The sequence below is a fragment of the Ictalurus furcatus genome, chromosome 13 (genome assembly GCF_023375685.1).
Source record: "Ictalurus furcatus strain D&B chromosome 13, Billie_1.0, whole genome shotgun sequence".
Classification (NCBI taxonomy): domain Eukaryota; kingdom Metazoa; phylum Chordata; class Actinopteri; order Siluriformes; family Ictaluridae; genus Ictalurus; species Ictalurus furcatus.
In genome coordinates, this window is record NC_071267.1 from 28,042,387 (window position 1) to 28,064,886 (window position 22,500).

Genomic DNA, 22,500 nt, shown 5'->3' on the forward strand with positions numbered 1-22,500 from the left:
CTCATGTACCGTGGTCTGCATGGGATTAGTGGGTCAATTAGGACAAATCTAAAGGCACCTCCTCTAAAGGAGGAGGAGTTAGAGTGTGTCTGTTGTAGCGTATGTGCTGCAGTGGCTGAGCTGCATTACTGGAAGATTTAAAATACACATGCTGCACTTAGGAGGCGCTGTTTCACCGTTTAGTTGCCATTTAGTTGTTTTCAGCTCTCTGTGAGCTTTGCCTTTTATGGAGTTTCGTGGGCGTGGCTAAATGTAAATCTACTGTGCTTAGAAGTTTATGTCTCATTGGCGTTTATCACCATACGTACGTACATACGAAGAAAATCTGAGAAACTTTTGTAAATATGTCAGAAATTTTTGTTCATGAAAACATTTACATGAAAGATTGAAAATAAAAATAAAAAAACGAGTTCCAGTGTTCTCACATCTGCTGATGTTCTGCTTCCCAATCAACTTTGTATAACTGTAATATTGTCTATAATAACCATCCATCTGAGTTTATCTCCAATACAACTCTAACACGTCATTCAGCTTCCAGCGCATGATGTTAGCGCTACGCGGTGTGATCGAAGTCATCAGAAACGCCTGTAACACTGAAGTCTAACGCCATTAATTCCTTCTCTGTGATATTCAGAGATTACGTCACCTACACGCTGGCCCTCACCGTGCTCTACCTGGCATTCCCTCTCCTCATCATGTACTCCTCCTACTCCTCCATCTACACTTATTTCAGAAAGGTCCACAACTTCAAGGTAACAACATTTCAAATATTTAATGATATACATTAACGTAAATCCATTATTTTATCTTCGCATGCGGTAACAGGATGTACAGCTGCTGTATCGGTTTACCCCGACGCTTCATTTTACACCATTCAGAAAAAACAAACAACTGTAATAAACACGTCATTATATAAAAGTAACACTAGGTTTATGTTTTATTATTAACGGCATTCATTAACATTAACTAATGTTAAACTTTAGCATTAATACACCATACTGTTACTGTTAGAAGGTTAATTTTTCGATAACAAACAAATATTTAAATTTTCTTTAAAAATCTATACAAACTAAAGGTAGTTACACTGCAGTTTATGGTTAAATAAAGGTACAGGAACCTTTCACAAAACACACAATACTCCGCTCAGAACAAAGACACTTCGGGGGTTTAAATACACCACGTAATCAAAGCTGGACACGAGAACAGCTGAGACATTAGGAAGGAACCAATAACACAACAGGGGCGGAGACAGGACAGAAACCAAAACAAAACACACAGTCACAGTAAACAGTCAGTGAAGCACGCTGTCGCGCCTCGGGCAGTTCAAGTGCACGGAACGTTCCGGAACTCAGCATGAGGAGTCATCCATGATAGTTTTTTTTTTTTTTCTTTTTTTTTTTACAAAACTACCCTACTACCCTACTATTTATTGTTATACATTTCAGTTACTCTCATTTATTTATTTGTTTGTTTGATTGTTTTTAAAACTACCCAGTTTTTTAACATATTCATTTCTTTATAAACATTTTAATTACTCTATCTATCTATCTATCTATCTATCTATCTATCTATCTATTCATTCATGTTTATGTTTATAAATGATTATAAATGAATGATATCTGTTGATAAATGTGTGTTTGTTTATTGTACTGAAGAAGAGGACTGTTGGTTGTAAATCTCTGTTTCTGAATCAGGACTTTATTAAATCTGTAAAAGTCTCTCACACGAGCTTCTGGTCAGCGGGTTATTGTTTATAGCTCAGATTTATAAAGAGTGTTTATCAGATTATTCATTGTGTGTGTGTGTGTGTGTGTGTGTGTGTGTGTGTAGTTTAACACAGGTCTGCCTGTAAAGATGCTGCTGCTCTGCTGGGGTCCGTACGTTATCATGTGTGTGTACGCCTGCTTCGAGAACACCAAGGTCTTATCACCGAAACTCAGAATGGTACAGGACCCTTTAACACACACACACACACACACACACACACACACACACACACACACACACACGCAGTTTATATACACCACTCTGTTTTCAATTAAAAAAAAAACCCTGTAACAAATAAAATATCATCTAAAATTAAAATAATACATACATAATAATAATACGATTTAAAAAAAATAATATCTAATTAAATAATTTCATGTTAATAAAATAAAGAATGCTCAAAAATGCTGCTTTTTTTGTAATCATTAAAAAAAAAAAAAATAATAATAATAATAATAATAATAACAACTACCACTACTACTAATTATTATTATTACTAGTGATAATTTAAACAACAATAATAAGGAACAATAACAAAAATAAATAAAACTAGCAACAACAACAGTGATATTAAGAAGAAAAAGAAGAATTTAGTAAATAATTAAATTAAATAATTAAATGATGATAAAATGCTCAATCCTCAGGAAATAGAAATAATTCCTATATAATAATAATAATAATAATAATAATAATAATAATAATAATAATAATGTTATCCTCTTACTAAAAATAATCAGTGGCTCTGAGGAAGGAGTGATAATCTCTGTGACACATTCTTACAAAAAAAAAGTTTATTACTAAAAATAAAGAGCCGTTGTCCAGCTGCGTAATAACACCTGCTATTTTTTTGGCAGGTCCTCCCCGTTCTCGCTAAACTGTCTCCGATGTTCAACGCCTCGCTGTACGCGTACGGTAACGAGTTCTACAGAGGAGGAATCTGGCAGTTCCTGACAGGACAGAGACAGCTGGAGAAGAAGAAATAAACGTCCAGTGGTGTGTTTAAGTTCTCTGTGAGGAGGGTTAACTCGGTGAAGACACGAGGCTGCGTTAGAGAACGGCTTTTAATTCTATTATCTCATTCATTATTGTTCTCACATTCATCTGCTGCATCTGCGCATGCAAGTAAACCGGGGAGTGTAACTATCAGGGGCGTGGTCCGGGGCAATAACATCAAACAGACACAGAGACGGACGAAGAGCAACAGCTGTATTTATATTCTCACTCTGCCTTTAAGTCAATAAATACATACTGATTTATTAAAGCTTCATCATTTCCTGTTTCTCAACGTTGGGTTATTTTAACTCGGTGCAATCGGGTTAAAACTGACCCAACTACTGAGCTGCTATTATTATTATTATTATTATTATTATTATTAATATTATTGTTATTAATATTATTATTATCATCATCCGCATCAGCATTATTATTATTATTATTATTATTATTATTATTATTGTTGTTGTTGTTGTTGTTAATAATAATAATAATAATAATAATAATAATAATAATAATATAGACACTTTATAGTCATGTCTTTATAGACATATTTTGGACATTATTTATTTATTTTGTATTATTTCAGACTTAATATTTTAGCCTTTTTGTTATTGTTTAAAACTCATAGACAATTTTACCATTTACTTTTCAATATTTTCAACTTTAAAGAACCAGTCTATCAGCTGATTAATTATAAAATTATTCATAGAATACATTACATGATTTGAAGGTGATTTAGATCTCAGCACCTACATGTATTTCTGGAAACGTCCAAATACAAGTCTCTGAAGATTGAACAGATATATTGGGATTAACAGTGGAGGCTATCTCCTGTTTATTTCTCCTCAATGATCACTCTACAGTTCCATTACAACTGTCTTCAAGCTTAACAGCAGTAAATAAAGCTATCTGTGTTTATCCTGTTTCATACACATCGCCCATCCATCCAAAATCACAACAATTCAAACTTCTTAAACTTTCAGCAGTATAGATCTACTGTAGATACAGGAGAAGATAACTGATTGTACCTGTAATTAATGTATTTCTGCATGTGTATTAATTAACCTATAGCGTGACTGGCATTATTTATCCCTCCACATATATTTTAGACTATTGTTATATTTATCTGCTTTAGTTTGGGCATACACGCACTGTACGTCTAAGAATATACTTGATGTCTGGTTAAAATAAAATGTTGATCGTGAAAAAAAAAGCTGTTAGTAGAGAAAATACACTGATTTGGAAACTTATCACCACTGGGTTACACCTGCGAGGATATTCAGTATACGTACAACAGTAACGGAGCTAATCCACTAGCAAAAAATAACCTCTGTTATAACTTAGAGTAACTGGATGGGTGAGTTTATTTATTTATGTAAAAGTAAACAGGCGAATGTTAATGACCTGAAAACAGTTAAACACACAGGAGTTATATGGCTAACTTTATTTTGAAGGAAAGCTGGAGATCAAATCAATTCTGAGTTCTGTCCTTTACGAGCTGGATCTTTTCAAATATATAATACTGCCATGAGAACATAATATCTAAATAAACTCAACGAAACTAGCTAATAGGTGTAACCCGGCAGTTCGAGGTAAAATAACCAACTTATAAATAAATGACCTTACTGGAGGGACAATATTTTACGCAAGGGACGTCCTCATCAAAACATTGAGATTTGTTTTTGTTTTGAATTTATTTATATCACAGCGCTTTTCTAAGCAGATTAATCCCCGCGTTCATGCTCTGTGCTTAGCATTGTAACCCCTGTGAGATTATTAGCGTGTAAACAATGTTCCACTGAGTGTGGATTAGTCTGGATCAATCCCACTTGCCTAACACGGTGCTCTGTCCCACACTGAACACACTGAACATATTGTGTAGCCTATAATGAGAACTTTTGGAAATGACTGTGTGAAAGTCGGCCTCACGTATTTAGACTGTTATGCAGATTAGCTTGCTAGTTTTCTATGCTAGCTACAGTCACGTGCAAGATTAGACTGTTTATTTCATGTTTAGTTGAGCAGGTAAGGTGATTTTATTCACTCGGATGGAAGTACAGTAAAATCAGATGAGAAATCAGTGGCTCAGTGAACAGCTAGTATTAGATAGCTAGCAACCGTTTCTTTATCAATCCCAGTCGCTCCAAATGATCTTTACTTATAATTTATGCGCTTATTATTTACCTTCTGGTTTTATGTTATATATGTCACAATCTCATCCTCCCTGCTTTATGTCTCAGGTCCCGTTGAAACAGCACTGTGTGTGTGTGTGTGTGTGTGTGTGTGTGTTGGTTTTGTTTTTATTTTGGTATAGACTCTGACATCACCTTTTCACTGGTTGATTTTCTAGATTGTTCTCGTTTGTCTCCTATTATTCTTCATTAGTTCATTTAAAATCCCGGTGTTGCTGCTGTTGTTGTCGTGCATCGGATATTTATTTATTTATTTATTTATTTATTTATTTATTCATTTATTTAGTCTCTATTTTTTCTTTGCGTAAAGTTACAAAAAAAAAAATTATTTCACATTGAAATGAAAAATTTTGGATATTGTATGATTACGAAACTCGTGTGTGTGTGTGTGTGTGTGTGTGTGTGTGTGTGTCCTCCTGTGATTGGCTCCTGGTTGTCACCTGATCCAGCTCCAACACTTCTGAAACACAGGGTCAATAAGTTTAACTCTGTTCATTGGACTTCCTGGTTCGGATAGTGTGTGAGTCGGATCATTTGACTCGGTTCTACAATAAGAATCGACTCTTTCAGCATTATGTTTCTGATTTTGTTCAGTAGTGTTAATCTTCTGTGTGTGTTCGCATTATTTACAGATACTTCTTCATAAATTACAGGTTGTGAGATCGAAAGCTATGTGACTTGTTTCCGAAAGCATTCTCATAGTTCTGGAATACACTGTCATATATTTTTTTCAAGATTTTGTTATATTTAACGTAAAGAACAAAACGTTTTGAAAAGGACGAGCTGAGGTCGTATTGCAGGAGACTAATCAGATTAATTATAATCCGCATTAATCTGAGAACAAATTTAATTAATCTGAAATGCTTTTGTCAGTCACAACTGAAATCTCTTACAGTTCATGGTGGAGTTACTCATCTTTCCATCTTTCCAGTAAAAGAATGAATTATCGTGTGCTTTTAGTGTGATTTTCTATAGCAGCACATCCCCAAAGTGTTTTATTTCTCTGATAAAAACAAATGTTGTGGTCTAACTGGACAATCAGACAATTTGATAAATATTCGGAACAGTAGGACAGAGAGGATCCGCTATAACAAGACTCATTGATAGTCACTTGTTTATTTCTGTCTTCATATGACCTGTTAGTCTCCGTGGTCATGTGACCTGTGTGAATTACCCATCATGCACTGTGAACTCACATCCTCAATCCCATGTAGAGAGCGTGTGTCTGTGTGTTGTACATTATGCAGATTATTCTAGGACAAAAGCACAAACAGCCGGTCATCAATCAAAGTATTACACACACACACACACACACACACACACACACACAGTTTTAAGAAAGTGTTATAAAGCTACACACTGGGTTTTGTACAGAAATGATTTTAAAGGATTACAGAGAAAGTGTAATCTGGATTAGTTCATATTTATGTAACAGCTCTGTTTAGAGCTCACTGCTCTAATTCATTACAACAAACACGTTTTAACAACAACAAGGACTGAGCCAGAAACACACACACACACACACACACAAACTAACAAACAAGCATACACATATGCACACACAAACACACTTTAAAGATAACCTTAATCATAATGTAACCCTAATGCAACACCAACTCTAATGTAACACTGACCCTAATGTAACTTTAATCTAAACCCAATTTAATTCTGATGTAACCCTAAAGTAACTAACCATAATGTTACCCTAGTATACCTCTGATATAACCCTAATGTATCACTAACCCTAATGTATCACTAACCCTAATGTAACACTAACCCTAATGTGACACTAACCCTAATGTATCACTAACCCTAATGTAACACTAACCCTAATGTATCACTAACCCTAATGTATCACTAACCCTCTAATGTAACACTAACCCTAATGTATCACTAACCCTAATGTATCACTAACCCTCTAATGTAACACTAACCCTAATGTGACACTAACCCTAATGTATCACTAACCCTAATGTAACACTAACCCTAATGTATCACTAACCCTAATGTATCACTAACCCTCTAATGTAACACTAACCCTAATGTATCACTAACCCTAATGTATCACTAACACTAATGTATCACTAACCCTCTAATGTATCACTAACCCTCTAATGTAACACTAACCCTAATGTAACACTAACCCTAATGTATCACTAACCCTAATGTATCACTAACCCTCTAATGTAACACTAACCCTAATGTATCACTAACCCTAATGTATCACTAACCCTAATGTAACACTAACCCTAATGTATCACTAACCCTAATGTATCACTAACCCTCTAATGTAACACTAACCCTAATGTATCACTAACCCTAATGTATCACTAACCCTAATGCAACACTAACCCTAATGTATCACTAACCCTAATGTATCACTAACCCTAATGCAACACTAACCCTAATGTATCACTAACCCTTATGTGATACTAATCATAATGTATCACTAACCTTAATGTATCACCAACACTAATGTGACACTAACCATAATGTATCACTAACCCTAATGTGACACTAATCATAATGTATCACTAACCTTAATGTATCACTAACACTAATGTGACACTAATCATAATGTATCACTAACCCTAATGTAACAGTAACCCTTATGTATCACTAACCCTAATGCAACACTAACCCTAATGTAACACTAACCCTAATGTATCACCAACACTAATGTGACACTAATCATAATGTAACACTAACCCTAATGTGACACTAATCATAATGTAACACTAACCCTAATGTATCACTAACCCTAATGTAACACTAACCCTAATGTAACACTAACCCTAATGTATCACTAACCCTAATGTAACACTAACCCTAATGTATCACTAACCCTAATGCAACACTAACCCTAATGTATCACTAACCCTAATGTATCACTAACCCTAATGCAACACTAACCCTAATGTATCACTAACCCTTATGTGATACTAATCATAATGTATCACTAACCCTAATGTATCACTAACCTTAATGTATCACCAACACTAATGTGACACTAATCATAATGTATCACTAACCTTAATGTATCACCAACACTAATGTGACACTAACCATAATGTATCACTAACCCTAATGTGACACTAATCATAATGTATCACTAACCTTAATGTATCACTAACACTAATGTGACACTAATCATAATGTATCACTAACCCTAATGTAACAGTAACCCTTATGTATCACTAACCCTAATGCAACACTAACCCTAATGTAACACTAACCCTAATGTATCACCAACACTAATGTGACACTAATCATAATGTAACACTAACCCTTATGTATCTCTAACCCTAATGTATCACTAACCCTAATGTATCACTAACCCTAATGTGACACTAACCCTAATGTATCACTAACCCTAATGTATCACTAACCCTAATGTATCACTAACCCTAATGTGACACTAACCCTAATGTAACACTAACCCTAATGTATCACTAACCCTCTAATGTATCACTAACCCTAATGTGACACTAATCATAATGTATCACTAACACTAATGTGACACTAATCATAATGTATCACTAACCTTAATGTATCACTAACACTAATGTGACACTAATCATAATGTATCACTAACCTTAATGTATCACTAACACTAATGTGACACTAATCATAATGTATCACTAACCTTAATGTATCACTAACACTAATGTGACACTAATCATAATGTATCACTAACACTAATGTATCACTAACCCTAATGTATCACTAACCCTCTAATGTATCACTAACCCTAATGTGACACTAATCATAATGTATCACTAACACTAATGTATCACTAACCCTAATGTATCACTAACCCTCTAATGTATCACTAACCCTAATGTGACACTAATCATAATGTATCACTAACACTAATGTATCACTAACCCTCTAATGTATCACTAACCCTCTAATGTATCACTAACCCTTATGTGACACTAATCATAATGTATCACTAACACTAATGTGACACTAATCATAATGTATCACTAACCTTAATGTATCACTAACACTAATGTGACAGTAACCCTTATGTATCACTAACCCTAATGTAACACTAACCCTAATGTGACACTCACCCAAATGTAACACTAACCCTAATGTAACACTAACACTAATGTATCACTAACCCTAATGTGACACTAACTCTAATTAGTGTTTTTTTAATAAAAAAAAAAACCTATAATGTATGCTTTTTCATCACCTATACAACTGTAGCCTAGAGAAAACCTGACAACCTTGGAGGCATGAAGTGCACGTAGGTGTTTTGAACAGAAATTGAACTTAAACCGCTGCCTCTGAATACAGCTCCAACCAGAACCCTAAAGGTTCTTCAGTTTGTCCCTCTGGTGAAACCTTTAACGGTTTTATATAGAACCCTAGAACAGTGATGCTTTTCTTTAGCAGCTCTAATTAGCACACTTTTAGAAAGCTGGAACCGTCGAACATCCAAAGAACCGTCGAGGAAGACATTCTTATGAGATGAACCTTGTGTGAGGTTTGTGTGAGGTTTGTCTTTGTTTGTTGTTTTTAGTTCTTTGGTGACCTCTGGTGGAGACAGTAAACAGTAGCAGCACAACATTAGCGAATAATCAGCATCTTTATCTATTTACTTATACAGTATTCATGAATTATTCACGCACTTTAACTGGATCAAAAATATATATCCAGGATAGCAATTGAAAAAACAAACAAAGCAAAACCTATATATAAACATTGATTTAAGGTCATGAAGCTCAGATGAAGGATCAGGGAAATGCTATATGTATTTTAGCTGATATTGATTTTAGCTGGCTGTTGTTTAATTACCTTGACAAAATGTCACCACATCTCAATATAAAACTTATCTTATGTAAGTTAAATAATTTATAATTAATGTAATGATAATACATTTAATAACTAAAAAAACAACAACAAAAAAACACAATTAATAATTAATAATACACTTAATTTTAATTATAAACTTATGTCTAGCTTTTGGGCAAAATATTTTTTCCTGGGCATAATTAATTAATTAATTAATTAATTAGATTGTTTGTTTATGTTATATTACATTAGTGTGATGTGTGAAGTCATGATGATATTTACATATATATTTACATTTATATTTAGATGCAAACAATATTTTTATGGCACAAATCACACGTTTGTTGAAATGTTTTATTCAGTTCCTTTTTATATTGAGGACAATATAAAGTAATTATACAATATAATACAATATAAATACAATATAAAATAATAATAATAATAATAATAATAATAATAACAATAATAATAATAATAATAATAATAATAATAATAATAATAATAATAATAATCAAATGCACATTTAAGAAAAACACAAATGAATAATACATAAAACACAATACCTAAGTTCACACAAAGCTAATAAAATCTACAGTATATCATCCTATTGTGAAAAGCTGATTTATTTTCATTATATCGACTAGTTTTGGAAATGAACCTCCTCATCATTCTCAGTTCTGTTCTCATCTGTGTTAGCATGCAGACTTCAGGTTAATGTGTGTGTGTTAATTAGAGAATAAGGAACAGTTCCAATAAGAATCCAGAATCCAGATGTTATCGAAGGTGCTGATGTTGTGCACAGTAATGGTGTGAACACAAGGTGGCAGTGTCTCTGAACTGTACAACATCGTATGGTCATGTTGGAATTCAGAATAATTGATTTTTAACTTTAAGCCTTTTTATGGGCGTTTCCCTTCTGGGTTTTTTTCTCTCCACTGCACGCGACTCCATCACTTTACATTAAATGTTTGATATATAATGAATTATCCAATTATACATTTCCATTAGAGAATATTCTAGTAATAATGTTTTCAGTGCTATTGTTTATTGTCTAATGTTGTTTTAGTGTTTAGGCTCCACTGACAGATTACCGAGTCTGTTTATTATTCATTTGATTCATAATTTCATAATTGGATTTGTTATTTATTTATTTATTTATTTATTTACTAAATTGACTTTTTATTTAACCCCCAGCGTGGGGCGCTGTCCACCAATGTGATGCTGAAGGGCTTCTTTAGGTACTTATTTGTTTGTTTGTTTGCTTGTTTATTTATGTATTCATTTTAATAGCTATTCCTCTTCAACGTCGATGTTTATTTGTTATATATTTGTATTTATTTGACAGCTGTATGAATTTTGCATCTTTTTATATTCATTCAGTTATTTGTTCATACATGTGCTCAGTTATATATTTATTTATTCATTTTGTATTATTGAATGGTATACGTATCTCTGTAAATAATAATAATAATAATAATAATAATAATAATAATAATAATAATAATATCTATCTCAACATATTTACCTTTTATTTGATGTTATATTACAAATAATTGTATTATTTCTATTATTCTTGCATTTGCTGCTGTTGATCCACATTACACTTTCCTTTTATATAACTTCCTATATCCTGCTTAAAGCTATATTTATCTATTACACTTCATTATTTATTGCGTTATATGCCTTAGTGTGAGAAATGTATTGTAAATCACTTTCTCTAACACACACACACACACACACACACACACACACACACACACTTACCCATTGTGAAGGAGGTGATGCTCGAGAGCTTGGGTACTTCTGCTTCCTCTTCTGATTGGTCAATGCGATTCCATTTATAGATCAGAGAGAGAGAGAGAGAGAGAGAGAGAGAGAAACGAAAACCATCTGAACACAAAGCTGCAAGTTCATTCGCGCTAATGGCAGCGCCGCCGTTTGTGGATCCGGAAAGGCGCACAGTCTGAGCGCAACAGACGAGAAAGAGAGAAAGAGAGACAGAAAGAAAGGAAAAAAAGAAAGTAAGGAAAACAAGAATAGAGAGAGAGAGAGAGAGAGAGAGAGAGAGAGAGAGAGAGAGAATAAGACAACGCCCGGAAGACGCAACTAGTCCGGATGAGAGTGACACAAGATGGAGAATAAGCGCTGGATGAGCTGAACTCTGCGCGTAAAGACAGAGAGACCGGGGGAAACTTCGCGCTTCGGGGAAGAAGAAATAAATACACAGCGTCTAAAGCAGGAGGAGAGATTTTCCTTCATTTTGAAGCATGGAGGAGTCCGGAGGTTCTCTCGGTCTGGCCAGGTCAGCTGCTCAGAAACTTTCCGAAAGGACGAAGCAGTTCGGCGGGGCGGTGCACGACCCCGAGCGCCAGCGGAGGATTATCTTAGTGATCGTGTGCGTGGCGCTGCTCTTAGACAACATGCTGTACATGGTGATCGTGCCAATTATCCCAGACTACCTGGCCGACCTGGAGAGCGAAAATGAAGCAAACACACACAGTAACACCTCCACCGACAGCACCAAGGAGAACCTGGACGTAAAGATAGGAGTTCTGTTCGCCTCCAAAGCTATCGTTCAGCTTCTTGTGAACCCTTTATCGGGGACGTTTATTGACCGTGTGGGTTACGACATCCCACTCCTAATTGGGCTGACGGTCATGTTCTTGTCCACCAGCGTGTTCGCATTTGCTGAGAACTATGCCACGTTGTTTGCTGCACGCAGCCTACAGGGTCTTGGTTCAGCATTTGCAGACACATCAGGCATCGCCATGATTGCCGACAAGTACACAGAGGAGCCGGAACGCAGTCGTGCACTCGGTATCGCCCTGGCATTCATATCATTTGGTAGCCTTGTGGCACCACCGTTCGGCGGAGTGCTGTATGAATTTGCTGGTAAGCGTGTACCGTTCGTCGTGTTGGCATGCGTGTGTCTGGCCGACGGTATCCTGCTGCTCACTGTGATCAAGCCCTTCTCAGACCGGTCACGTGAGAACATGCCCATCGGCACTCCCATCCATCGGCTCATGGTGGACCCGTATATCGCCGTGGTGGCGGGGGCACTTACGGTGTGCAATATACCCTTGGCCTTCCTCGAGCCAACGGTGGCCAACTGGATGGAGACCACGATGCACGCCACTAAGTGGGAGATGGGCCTGACATGGCTGCCCTCGTTCTTCCCGCATGTTCTTGGCGTGTACTTGACAGTAAAACTGGCGGCCAAGTACCCACACCTGCAGTGGTTCTACGGTGCTCTAGGCATGGTGATTATCGGTGCTAGCTCATGCACTGTGCCTGCCTGCAAGAACTTCGGACAGCTCATGGTGCCGCTGTGCGGTATCTGCTTCGGGATCGCACTCGTCGACACGGCACTGTTGCCCACGCTGGCCTTCCTTGTCGACGTCCGTCATGTGTCTGTTTACGGCAGCGTGTACGCCATAGCAGACATCTCGTACTCCGTGGCCTATGCCATGGGGCCCATCGTGGCCGGACAGATTGTCCATAACTTGGGGTTTGTCCAGCTCAATTTGGGCATGGGCCTCGTCAACATGCTGTATGCTCCCGCTCTGCTCGTGCTGCGCCACGTCTGCCAGATGAAGCCATCTTACTCCGAGCGGAATGTGCTGCTGGAGGAAGGTCCCACAGGACTCTACGACACCATCAAGATGGAGGAACGCAAGCTGAAAAGAAAAGGACTGAGCACCACCACAAACACGAACATCAACTCCACAACCAATGCCCTTCCCATTGAGGACGGATTTGGCTCAAGATCATTCTCCGAGGAAGAGTCGTCAGGACCAGAGTACACTTAACATCACACTCTTAAATATAAAGGTGCTAGAGAAGGTTATTTGCCAAACATTCCAAAACATATTAATTGATGTAAGTTCTTAAAAGAATGTGTATTTGTTTCTCATTGATTCCTTGGCTCCTGGATGTATATAAAATGTCACATATGATACAATCCTGAAGGATTTTCCGGGAAAGTTTAGTTTTAGAGTGGAGAAGAACCATTTTTGGTTCCCCAAATAACTTTTTTTTATTTCTTTATCCATGTGGCATTGGTGCCAGAAAGAACCTCAGAGATAACAGGTTCTTTAGGAGCTCTAGATAGTTCTTAGACTACGTAAAGGATGCTACTTTCAGAGCGGGTTCTACACAGGAACGTCCCCAAAGGGATAAACTGAAGAATGCTTTAGCGTTACACATTTGGCCTTTTATAGCAGTTCTTTAAGAAAATAAATCTATTTAACAAATCATTGTCAGTTTTCTGGGAACCAAAAACTATTATTTTAAGGCATTTCTGGCACCTTTATTATTCAAAAGAATAGTAATATTTTATTTAAAATGAGAAATTTTCCTAATCCCAACCTATCTCTGATGTTCTTGGGAACAGAAATGGCAGAAATTCCCCACAGTGTCTAATTAACACAGTGTTCGTGGGGAATTTAAATAATTTTACCATCACACAGGAGTTTACTTCCATACTGCTGCTTGTACTGTGAAGTTTTCATGAAAAAGTGAATTGTATTAAATCATTAAATCAGTAAAAACATATTAATGTTACTGAGCTGCTTTCTTTCAAATGTATAGAGATTATATGTACAGAAAATAACACTGAATATTTCACCTATATTTCAATATGAACAAAAATGGTAGCTTATTTTGATGTATAAAAAATGATAAAAAAATTGTTGTACAAAATGTACTTGAGCTTTAACAAAATGTCCGCCTATTTAGTTTAATGGAATTAAAAGAATATCTTTTAAATACCGAACTATAATATGACACATGTACATATTTGTAAATCATGTAATTTAGTGGTGTGTGAATATGTGGATATGATTAAGACTCAAATGTTTAAAAAAAAAAAGGTAAGACTATATGCTGTTAAAGACAGAACAAAATGGAGTATTCACATTAATGATGATAATTTTGATAATAAACATCTTGAAACAGGTGTCACAGTTTGGATTGATTGTTGTGTCTGCTTTAACAAACAAACAAACAAACAAACACACAGCCAATACATATTTGCTTAAATAAAATTATAATATAATTAATGTTCATTCACATAATTATAGTATAAAAAAGAGAAAATATATAAAATAAATGAGATGTATCTGCTAATCAGCTAATCTCATTTATTGTTTATTATTTATTGAAATATTTTTTTCATTTATAAATGAAACAATACATCATTCATGTCTCAAATCTGAGAGAATGTGAATTATTTGTATATAAATTAATACATTTTAAAGTATTCATTTTGACTCAAAAAAGTTTTCATTAATCAAGTTATTTTCAGTCAGATTAACTAGCTAACTCATGTCAGGCTAACTGAAACTAATTAATTCAGTTAATATGTCAATTATTCATATGTATATTATATAATGGTTAAAACTAATGGCATATTTTCCCACCAAATAGTTCATATTTAATGTTTTAACTAGCAGGACTTTTCGTTACGGAGTCATTTCAGTCCGAGACACTTCCATCGTGTCTTTGCTAACACACTGATTTACCTCAGAGTCGTTTGGAAAAGTCCGTCAGAACGCCGTCGCGTGCGCTTCACACCGACCAATCAGAGCGCCTTCAGAACTCCTTCACAGTATCCACTGACCAATCTCAGCGCGCCCGGTTAACCAAGGGGCGTGGTTTCGGATGAAAGCCTGAGGGGCGACCAGAAAGGGCAGGATAAAAAAAAAAAAAGTGACGGTGCGCGCGGAAAGAGGAGCGCGAGGAAGATGGACTGTAAGGAGCGCGCGCACGGGAACTTCTAATCCACTCCACAGGTAATTAACAATAATACAACAACAACAAAAAAAGAATAATAAATAAATTAAAAATTAATGCTTTTCTCGTGAATTTCCCTCTACCGTATTAAAGAGCGTGTCTAAAAAATATTATAGAAAATCCCGACGCTGTGAAATTGAGACTTTGGGCTGATTAAAGTAAGGTATAAATGGTTTTGTTGTTGCTGTTTTTTATTTTAATTATGAAGTATTATATTTTAGTTAGTTTGCATGTTTTTGCATGTTGCTTTTTTGGACATGATGTCAGATATCAGCGTAATTCATTCTTTATTAGTAGTATTTATTTATTAATTTTTTTAAATGAAGACAAGTGTCTTAATAGAGAAGGTTCTCGCGCAGGTCTGGGAATCTTGTAATAAACAATATGAATATTCAGATTTCAGAGTCGTTCTCATTGCATTAATGTTTGGAATCCGTTGTCTTTGCACATCCCCTCGTTTTCTGCACTAACGCATCCTCCCTAATGCACACCACAGCTCAAATTTCACATTGCACGATAAGCTTGCAAAAAAAAAAAAAAAGAAAAAGAAAAGAAGAAAATCCGGATATTAATGACTGGACAGTTTAAAAATAAATGTGCAAATATCTCTTGAGCAAAAAGCAAGAACCCTGCATCATTATCCGTAAGATATTTGCAGGATAAACGTATATACAGCTGTGTGCAAAAGTTTGCACACCCCAACTATCAGAGTGTCTAAACACATATATAGTAGGCTATATGTGTACCGTTCCTAATTTTACCTCATCCTTTGCTTTGCCTTAAATGTAACTGCACTGATTTATGTGTTTATTGCTTATTTTTTATATTTATAATCTATTTTTTATTTTTATGATCTTTTGTGCATGAAGTGTTACTCATACACATTCACACGAGCATGCTTTCTGTTACTCAGGTATTACTGATCTGCATATCTACATTCCACAGACCTGTCTATATGTATATATATATATATATATATATATATATATATATATATATATATATATATATATATATATATATTATTACGTTCATTACAGATGCTCCTTCATTGCCAGAAGCATTGAAAAGCAGTGTATGTCATGATATTAACAGTAAAACAACCACAATCGATTTTCTGAATGAGATTAAAAGTATGATAAATGTATAAACACACTCCTAACATATCCTCTGTCTCTGTCTGTCTGTCTGTGTCAGTCTGTGTGTGTGTGTGTGTGTGTGTGTGTGTGTGTGTTGTGAAGACCGTCCGATCAGCATCAGGATCATAGGGTGAAGATGCCTGTGCTGGAAAGAGAACCATCCAGAGACAGCAATGTAAGCTTAATATCATCATCATCATCATCATCACCATCATCATCATCACCATCATCATCATCTCAGACAGCATCAACTCACTATAGCGTATAAACTGTTCCTTTCTGCATTACTCCATGTGATTCATTCATTATTTTGCGTTTTTCTCATCTTATTTTTTTGTCCTGTTACGGTTGCAGTATGAGGTGTATTAATGTAGAACTTTACATTTTTTGTGACTGGATCTACTTTAGACATGACACAATTAAAAAAAAAAAAAAAAAAAAACAATCAGAAAACAAGTTGCTCTGTTTTAATAATCGGTGTTAAGATGCCCCTCACTGACTTCACCTCGCGACTCAGAAGTGTGTAACCCTAACGTCACGCAAGAGAAGGAGGAACAACAAGGAGTGGATTTTAAATGAGCAAGAAGTGATGCTGAATTCTGGATTGTGATTGGTCAGAAGGTGTTGATTAATTTTCTATAACAGTGGTTCAGACAGTAGCGCAGCTGCAACTCTCAGGTTTATATTAATACTCTTGTTCTAATACATTATCGTTTCTATAGTAACAGCTCGTTCACAAGGACGTGTACAGCGGACGCTCCACTGATAATAAACAGATTTTTAAAAAAGTATGTAATCATTGATATGTGAGAAGGTGTTTATTTATCGTGTATGGAAGGAGTCTCCAGTGTCAGCACTTTGTAACAGTCAGAGGTGAAGCTGTAACTTAAAGTTTTCCGACATCTTCAGGACAGACGAGTTTACACTTCTTTGCGATTTCTACATTTTTTTTTTTTTTTGACTTTTTAATGTCAAGAGAGGAAAAAAAATTGGAGAGAACAATGGTTTAAAGCTGCTATAACATAAGTGAGAACAGGAAGTAACGTGTTTCATGGATGTTCCACAACATTAGAAGTAACTGCAAAAAGTATGACATGTCGTTCTTTAATAAACAAAAAATTGTTCGTGTTGACAAACTGCTGTGGTATAAGAGGAATAAAACACTTCAGGTTGTGCTATTATAGAACCCTTCCCAATATAAATGGACCCTAAAAGTGGAACTGTGAGCAATCTTGAGCGTTACATTTGCACCAAGGAACATGAATGTGTAAAATGTTATATACGTACATGTCCTTTGGAACGTGCTCTAGAGATAAGTTTTTGTTCCAAGGAACTAGGACCGTTCTGAGCTGAGATATAGCAGTGTCTATAAACAGCTGTATAACCAAAATGTGTTGTATGCCATGACACAAAGATGGCCGTCGTAGTTAAACCGAGTCAAATAAAAACATTTAAAATGGTGTGTTTGTAATGCCAATACATTGAGGTAATCACTCAAAAAAAATAAATAATGAGAAAAATTAAACACTTTACAATTATTGGACCATTTGAGATGGACTGACCCGTAAATAACAGTCCACTTTGATTACAGTAACCCCACTGTGTTTTATTTATTATGCAATCGATTGATTGATTTATTGATTTGATTTATTATGTAAATTATTGCACTGGTTTACACTTTGGTTTACAATCTGAAAACGGATGATTTCTAGATGAGTTCTGCTCCTGAAGTCCACATTAATGTTGAGTCGATCCCTCGGCCCTCCAAGGGCTCATCTAACAAACCTCATAGAGCTAATCGAGTAATGGAACGGCTCTTAACGTGGCGTCAGGGATTCTCCCAAGGGGCAATAGCAAGCCAAGCCAATGAGGTGTGTTAAAAACAGTGTGTGTGTGTGTGTGATCATGCAAACGCAGACCAGTATTGAAAAGGAAGATATTCATGCTGTTATAAAGTACAGTGAGGTGAACTTTATTATAATGAGGTTTTTAATTTTTTTTAATTGGGGCACATCGTACACTAAAGTATGAGGGATTTTCATACAAGTTGCATTGAAGGAAATGGAGTTTATGTAGAAACGTGATACACTTTTGTGAAACCTACAGTATTTGCAATAAACAAAAAAAAGGGAGGTTTTCATTTAACTCACCGTCATAGATCCAATCAAAAACGTAAAGTTCTAAATGAATGCACCTTATACTGTTACCATAACAAGACAAAAAAATGTAGTCATAGCAACGATCGTATAACAGCGATACAACTGATGCCTGAGTTTAAACGCTGGGTAATAGGCGTGCTTATTTATTTATTTATTTTTGCTTATTTTTTTTATGTTACTTTGTGTTATGTACGTGTAAAGTGACCTTGTGTTAGGAAGGAGCTATATATAGGTAAATAGGACACATAAAAACTGACTAAATAAATAAATTTATTCTTTTGACAGAAAATTTTATCGGGGGTTCTTAAACATTTTGCAGGCTGGGAGCTCTTTATCTAAAAAACAAACAAATAAACAAACAAAAAAAATCTCTCCCTCAGTACAGATTTATCTTCAGAACAAACAATGTTTGCAAATAATTAAAACGTTATTCTCATTATTAATTTATTAATTTTATTATATTTATATTTATTACAATTTAATATTTGACGGGTTTTTATATTCATAGGCATCATAGAGCTTTTTATTTCTGAACGTTCCTTCCCTAAAACACATTTTTAAAAATTAAAACTGTTCATTAAAATTAAATTCACACTGACGTTGTATCCTACAAAAACCCTACACATTGTATCTGTCCGTCCATCCCTCCATCTATCAATCAGTCTCTCCATCCAACCAACACTCCTCGAAGGTTCTGTTTTTATTGACGTTTTCTAAACGCTCTTTCATTTCCGCTCTCTAGGTTTATTCCTGCAGGACGCTGCAGTTACACCCTGAACACGTCTTCCATCTCAGATAGGACGTTCACAACAGAGTGATTACAACCCCAATTCCAAAAAAGTCGGGACAAATGTAAATAAATTGGGGTTGTACATTCACATTGTGTTTCACTCCTATTGATTGTCAGGACACATACGAAAAGGCGTTTTAGTCTCAACGAGAGGTTTGTGAACCTCGAGTGACCGGCCTTGACTATAGTGCGCATTTCCATTACTTATCATTACACTGAAGGAGGAAACACAACGAGTGTCCTTGGCCACGTTGTGTGGTTTGATCCATCCACGCTCACGTCCTGAAAAGAAACACACAGTGGAGAATTTTTTTCCTGGCTCGTTTTCCTTTGATTTAGAAAACAGAAATTGAATTAGGACTGAGGAGTGTGTGTGATATTCTCACTTTTTATTAAAGAATCTACACCGCAAGAGGAATTTGAGAGGAACGAGGGGGAAAAAGATGAAATTTCAGAGAAATGCTAACATTTACATCATCTGATTAATTAACTCCAGGCCAGAGGGCACGAACGCACGACTGATACGGTCCAAATTTCACACGAATCAAGGTTCACATTAGTGAGTCTCCTTATACCTTATTTAGTTTGTCTAAACGAACTGGATATTCATGAGCATCACATTTCTTATGTAATGTCGAACATTTCCTGCGTGATCCCACTGCTTTCAATTTCCATATCAGATCATCATAATTCATAAGATAATACATAATGTTGTCACTTAACAGTCTAGACTACATCATATTTGTTTAACTGAATTCCTTTAGGTGATACCCAAAGTACCTTTACCAGACCTGCAGCAAACCATGTCTACATACCTGAAGTGTGTGAAACACCTCGTCCCTGTGGCCCAGTTCCAGAAAACCAAAGCTATAGTAGAGAAGTTCAGCAAACCAGGAGGAACAGGAGAGATGCTCCAGAAAAAACTGCTGGAGAGGAGAGACAAGACCGAGAACTGGGTACAAAATTCACACACATAGAACCTCTGAACCCGGGTTCTTCAGTTCTTCACTCTGGTAGAACCCTTAAAGATTCTTTAACTGAGGGTTCGCTTGTAAGAAAATGTTCCAAGTAGAAGCCCATACTCTGCTATGCTCACATTAGTCACTCATGTCACTTATAGTTTGTGTCTTACTTGTGGGCGTGGCCTGTCCATCATTTTTTATTTAAATGTCCAATGAGAAGCAGTAATAGTTATATACCATATAGCTTTTACAGCTGACCAGTTAAATACATATTCAATAACACATTAATCCGTGTGAACATCGGTTGTTTTATAACATGTTACATGCTCTGATTCGTCCTTAGATTAGATTAGCAAAGCACGCTAACTGTACTAGCTGGTCAAATGTATGCGCTCCCCTGACCATCACATCCATTTGTGATTCTTTCCTAAACTGTTGCCACAAAACTCTGAAGCACACAAGATATATAGTAGAATGCCCTTGTATGCAGTAGCATGACAATTTCCCTTCACTGGTAGTAAGAGTGAGTCCACACACTGTTCCAGCATGACACAAAGTGCACACAGTGAGCTCCATGAAGACGCGGTGTGTGAAGGTTAGAAGAAGGTAGAAGAATGTGAGTGTCCTACACAGAGCCCTGACGTCAACCCCACTGAACACCTTTTGGAATGAACTGGAACCGGAGCCTCCTCACATCAACGTCAGCGCCTGACCTCAACCTCACTAATGCTGTTGTAGCTGAATGAACACAAATCCCCACGGCCACGCCCCAAAATCCCCACAGCCATGCCCCAAAATCCACACAGCCACACCCCAAAATCTAGTGGAAAGCCTTCCCAGAAGAGCGGAGGAGGATATTATGACGGCAAAGGGGGCCTAAACGTGGAATGCGATGCTCAACAAGCACATATGGGTCATGGGTGATGGTCAGGGGTGCACATACTTTTGGCCATATAGTGTACGTACACTCTCCAGCTTTATTTTTCTTAATCTCTATATAATTTAATGAGAGGTTGTATATGACAGAATAGGATGAAACCATGTTTTTGCATGTCAGTAGGAGTAAATAGGAACGCATCGCAGGTAGGAGCTAAATTTGTGCGCAGGGAACTGAAGAAACATCAGCGCACACGTGCAATAGGATTGGTCTGAGGAATCATTCAGGCCTTTTGATTTGATTTACCTAATTTGCACAGAATTGAGACAAATCTCACTTTAAATGTCCCTCATTGATGAAATGATGCACTTACAGATCATTTGCAGAACATGTTATATTAGTAGTCATTAACCATTAACCATAGCTATCAATTTCTACCACTTACCAGTGTACTATGATTTCTGCAGTTCCACCGTTATGTTGTGTTTATTCTCTACATTATTTATATGAAATATCTCTTAAACCTGTGCATAGTTTGACGGCTATAAAAGAAGAGATTGTGTTTAACACACCTTTATTGACCTTTCCTCTTGCTGTAAACACTTTACCACATTAAGGCTCAGTCCGGTCCTTTATACGCGCTTGGAGCTCTGAGAGATTGACTTAACATCACTGTAGAACTTATTATGACTGACCAGAATGCATTGCCCTTTCCTTTTTGTCTATAAGCATGTTTACAGTACCAGTCAAAAGTTTGTGGACACTCGACTGAAATGTTTCTCATGATCTCATGATGATAAAAACCTTTTGATCTGAAGGTGTGTGATTAAACTTGTGAAATCGGTGTAGTAGACAAAAATATAATCGTGCCGACGTGTTCGTTTCTTTCATTAGAAAACTAACATTTTATTTACAAATATATCTATTTTTAAATGGACGACTCGGAGCGAAATATTCGGAAAAGCAGGTGATAAGAGTCCAGCGTCGGTGTGAACTCCTTTAATACTGTTTAAAAATCA

General features: G+C 36.1%; 3 protein-coding genes across 3 annotated transcripts in view; all 3 read left to right on the top strand.

The window, feature by feature from the left end:
• Positions 1-2,750, top strand: part of rgrb (retinal G protein coupled receptor b) — an 8,987-nt gene extending 6,237 nt beyond the window's left edge. The window contains exons 6-8 of the mRNA XM_053639200.1: positions 635-752; positions 1,831-1,944; positions 2,622-2,750. Coding sequence (XP_053495175.1) covers positions 635-752; positions 1,831-1,944; positions 2,622-2,750 — 361 coding nt within the window. The remainder of the gene's footprint in view (positions 1-634; positions 753-1,830; positions 1,945-2,621) is intronic.
• Positions 2,751-11,850: 9,100 nt separating this feature from the next.
• On the top strand, positions 11,851-13,570 carry slc18a3b (solute carrier family 18 member 3b). Its single transcript, XM_053639201.1, has one exon. It carries the CDS (start codon positions 12,029-12,031, stop codon positions 13,568-13,570), a length of 1,542 nt encoding a protein of 513 aa, XP_053495176.1. The 5' UTR covers positions 11,851-12,028.
• Positions 13,571-15,343: 1,773 nt separating this feature from the next.
• The window catches only part of LOC128617250 (choline O-acetyltransferase-like), a 33,456-nt gene continuing 26,299 nt past the window's right edge, over positions 15,344-22,500 (top strand). Inside the window, exons 1-3 of the mRNA XM_053640315.1 lie at positions 15,344-15,553; positions 16,752-16,868; positions 20,407-20,598. Coding sequence (XP_053496290.1) covers positions 16,830-16,868; positions 20,407-20,598 — 231 coding nt within the window. The 5' untranslated portion in view covers positions 15,344-15,553; positions 16,752-16,829. The remainder of the gene's footprint in view (positions 15,554-16,751; positions 16,869-20,406; positions 20,599-22,500) is intronic.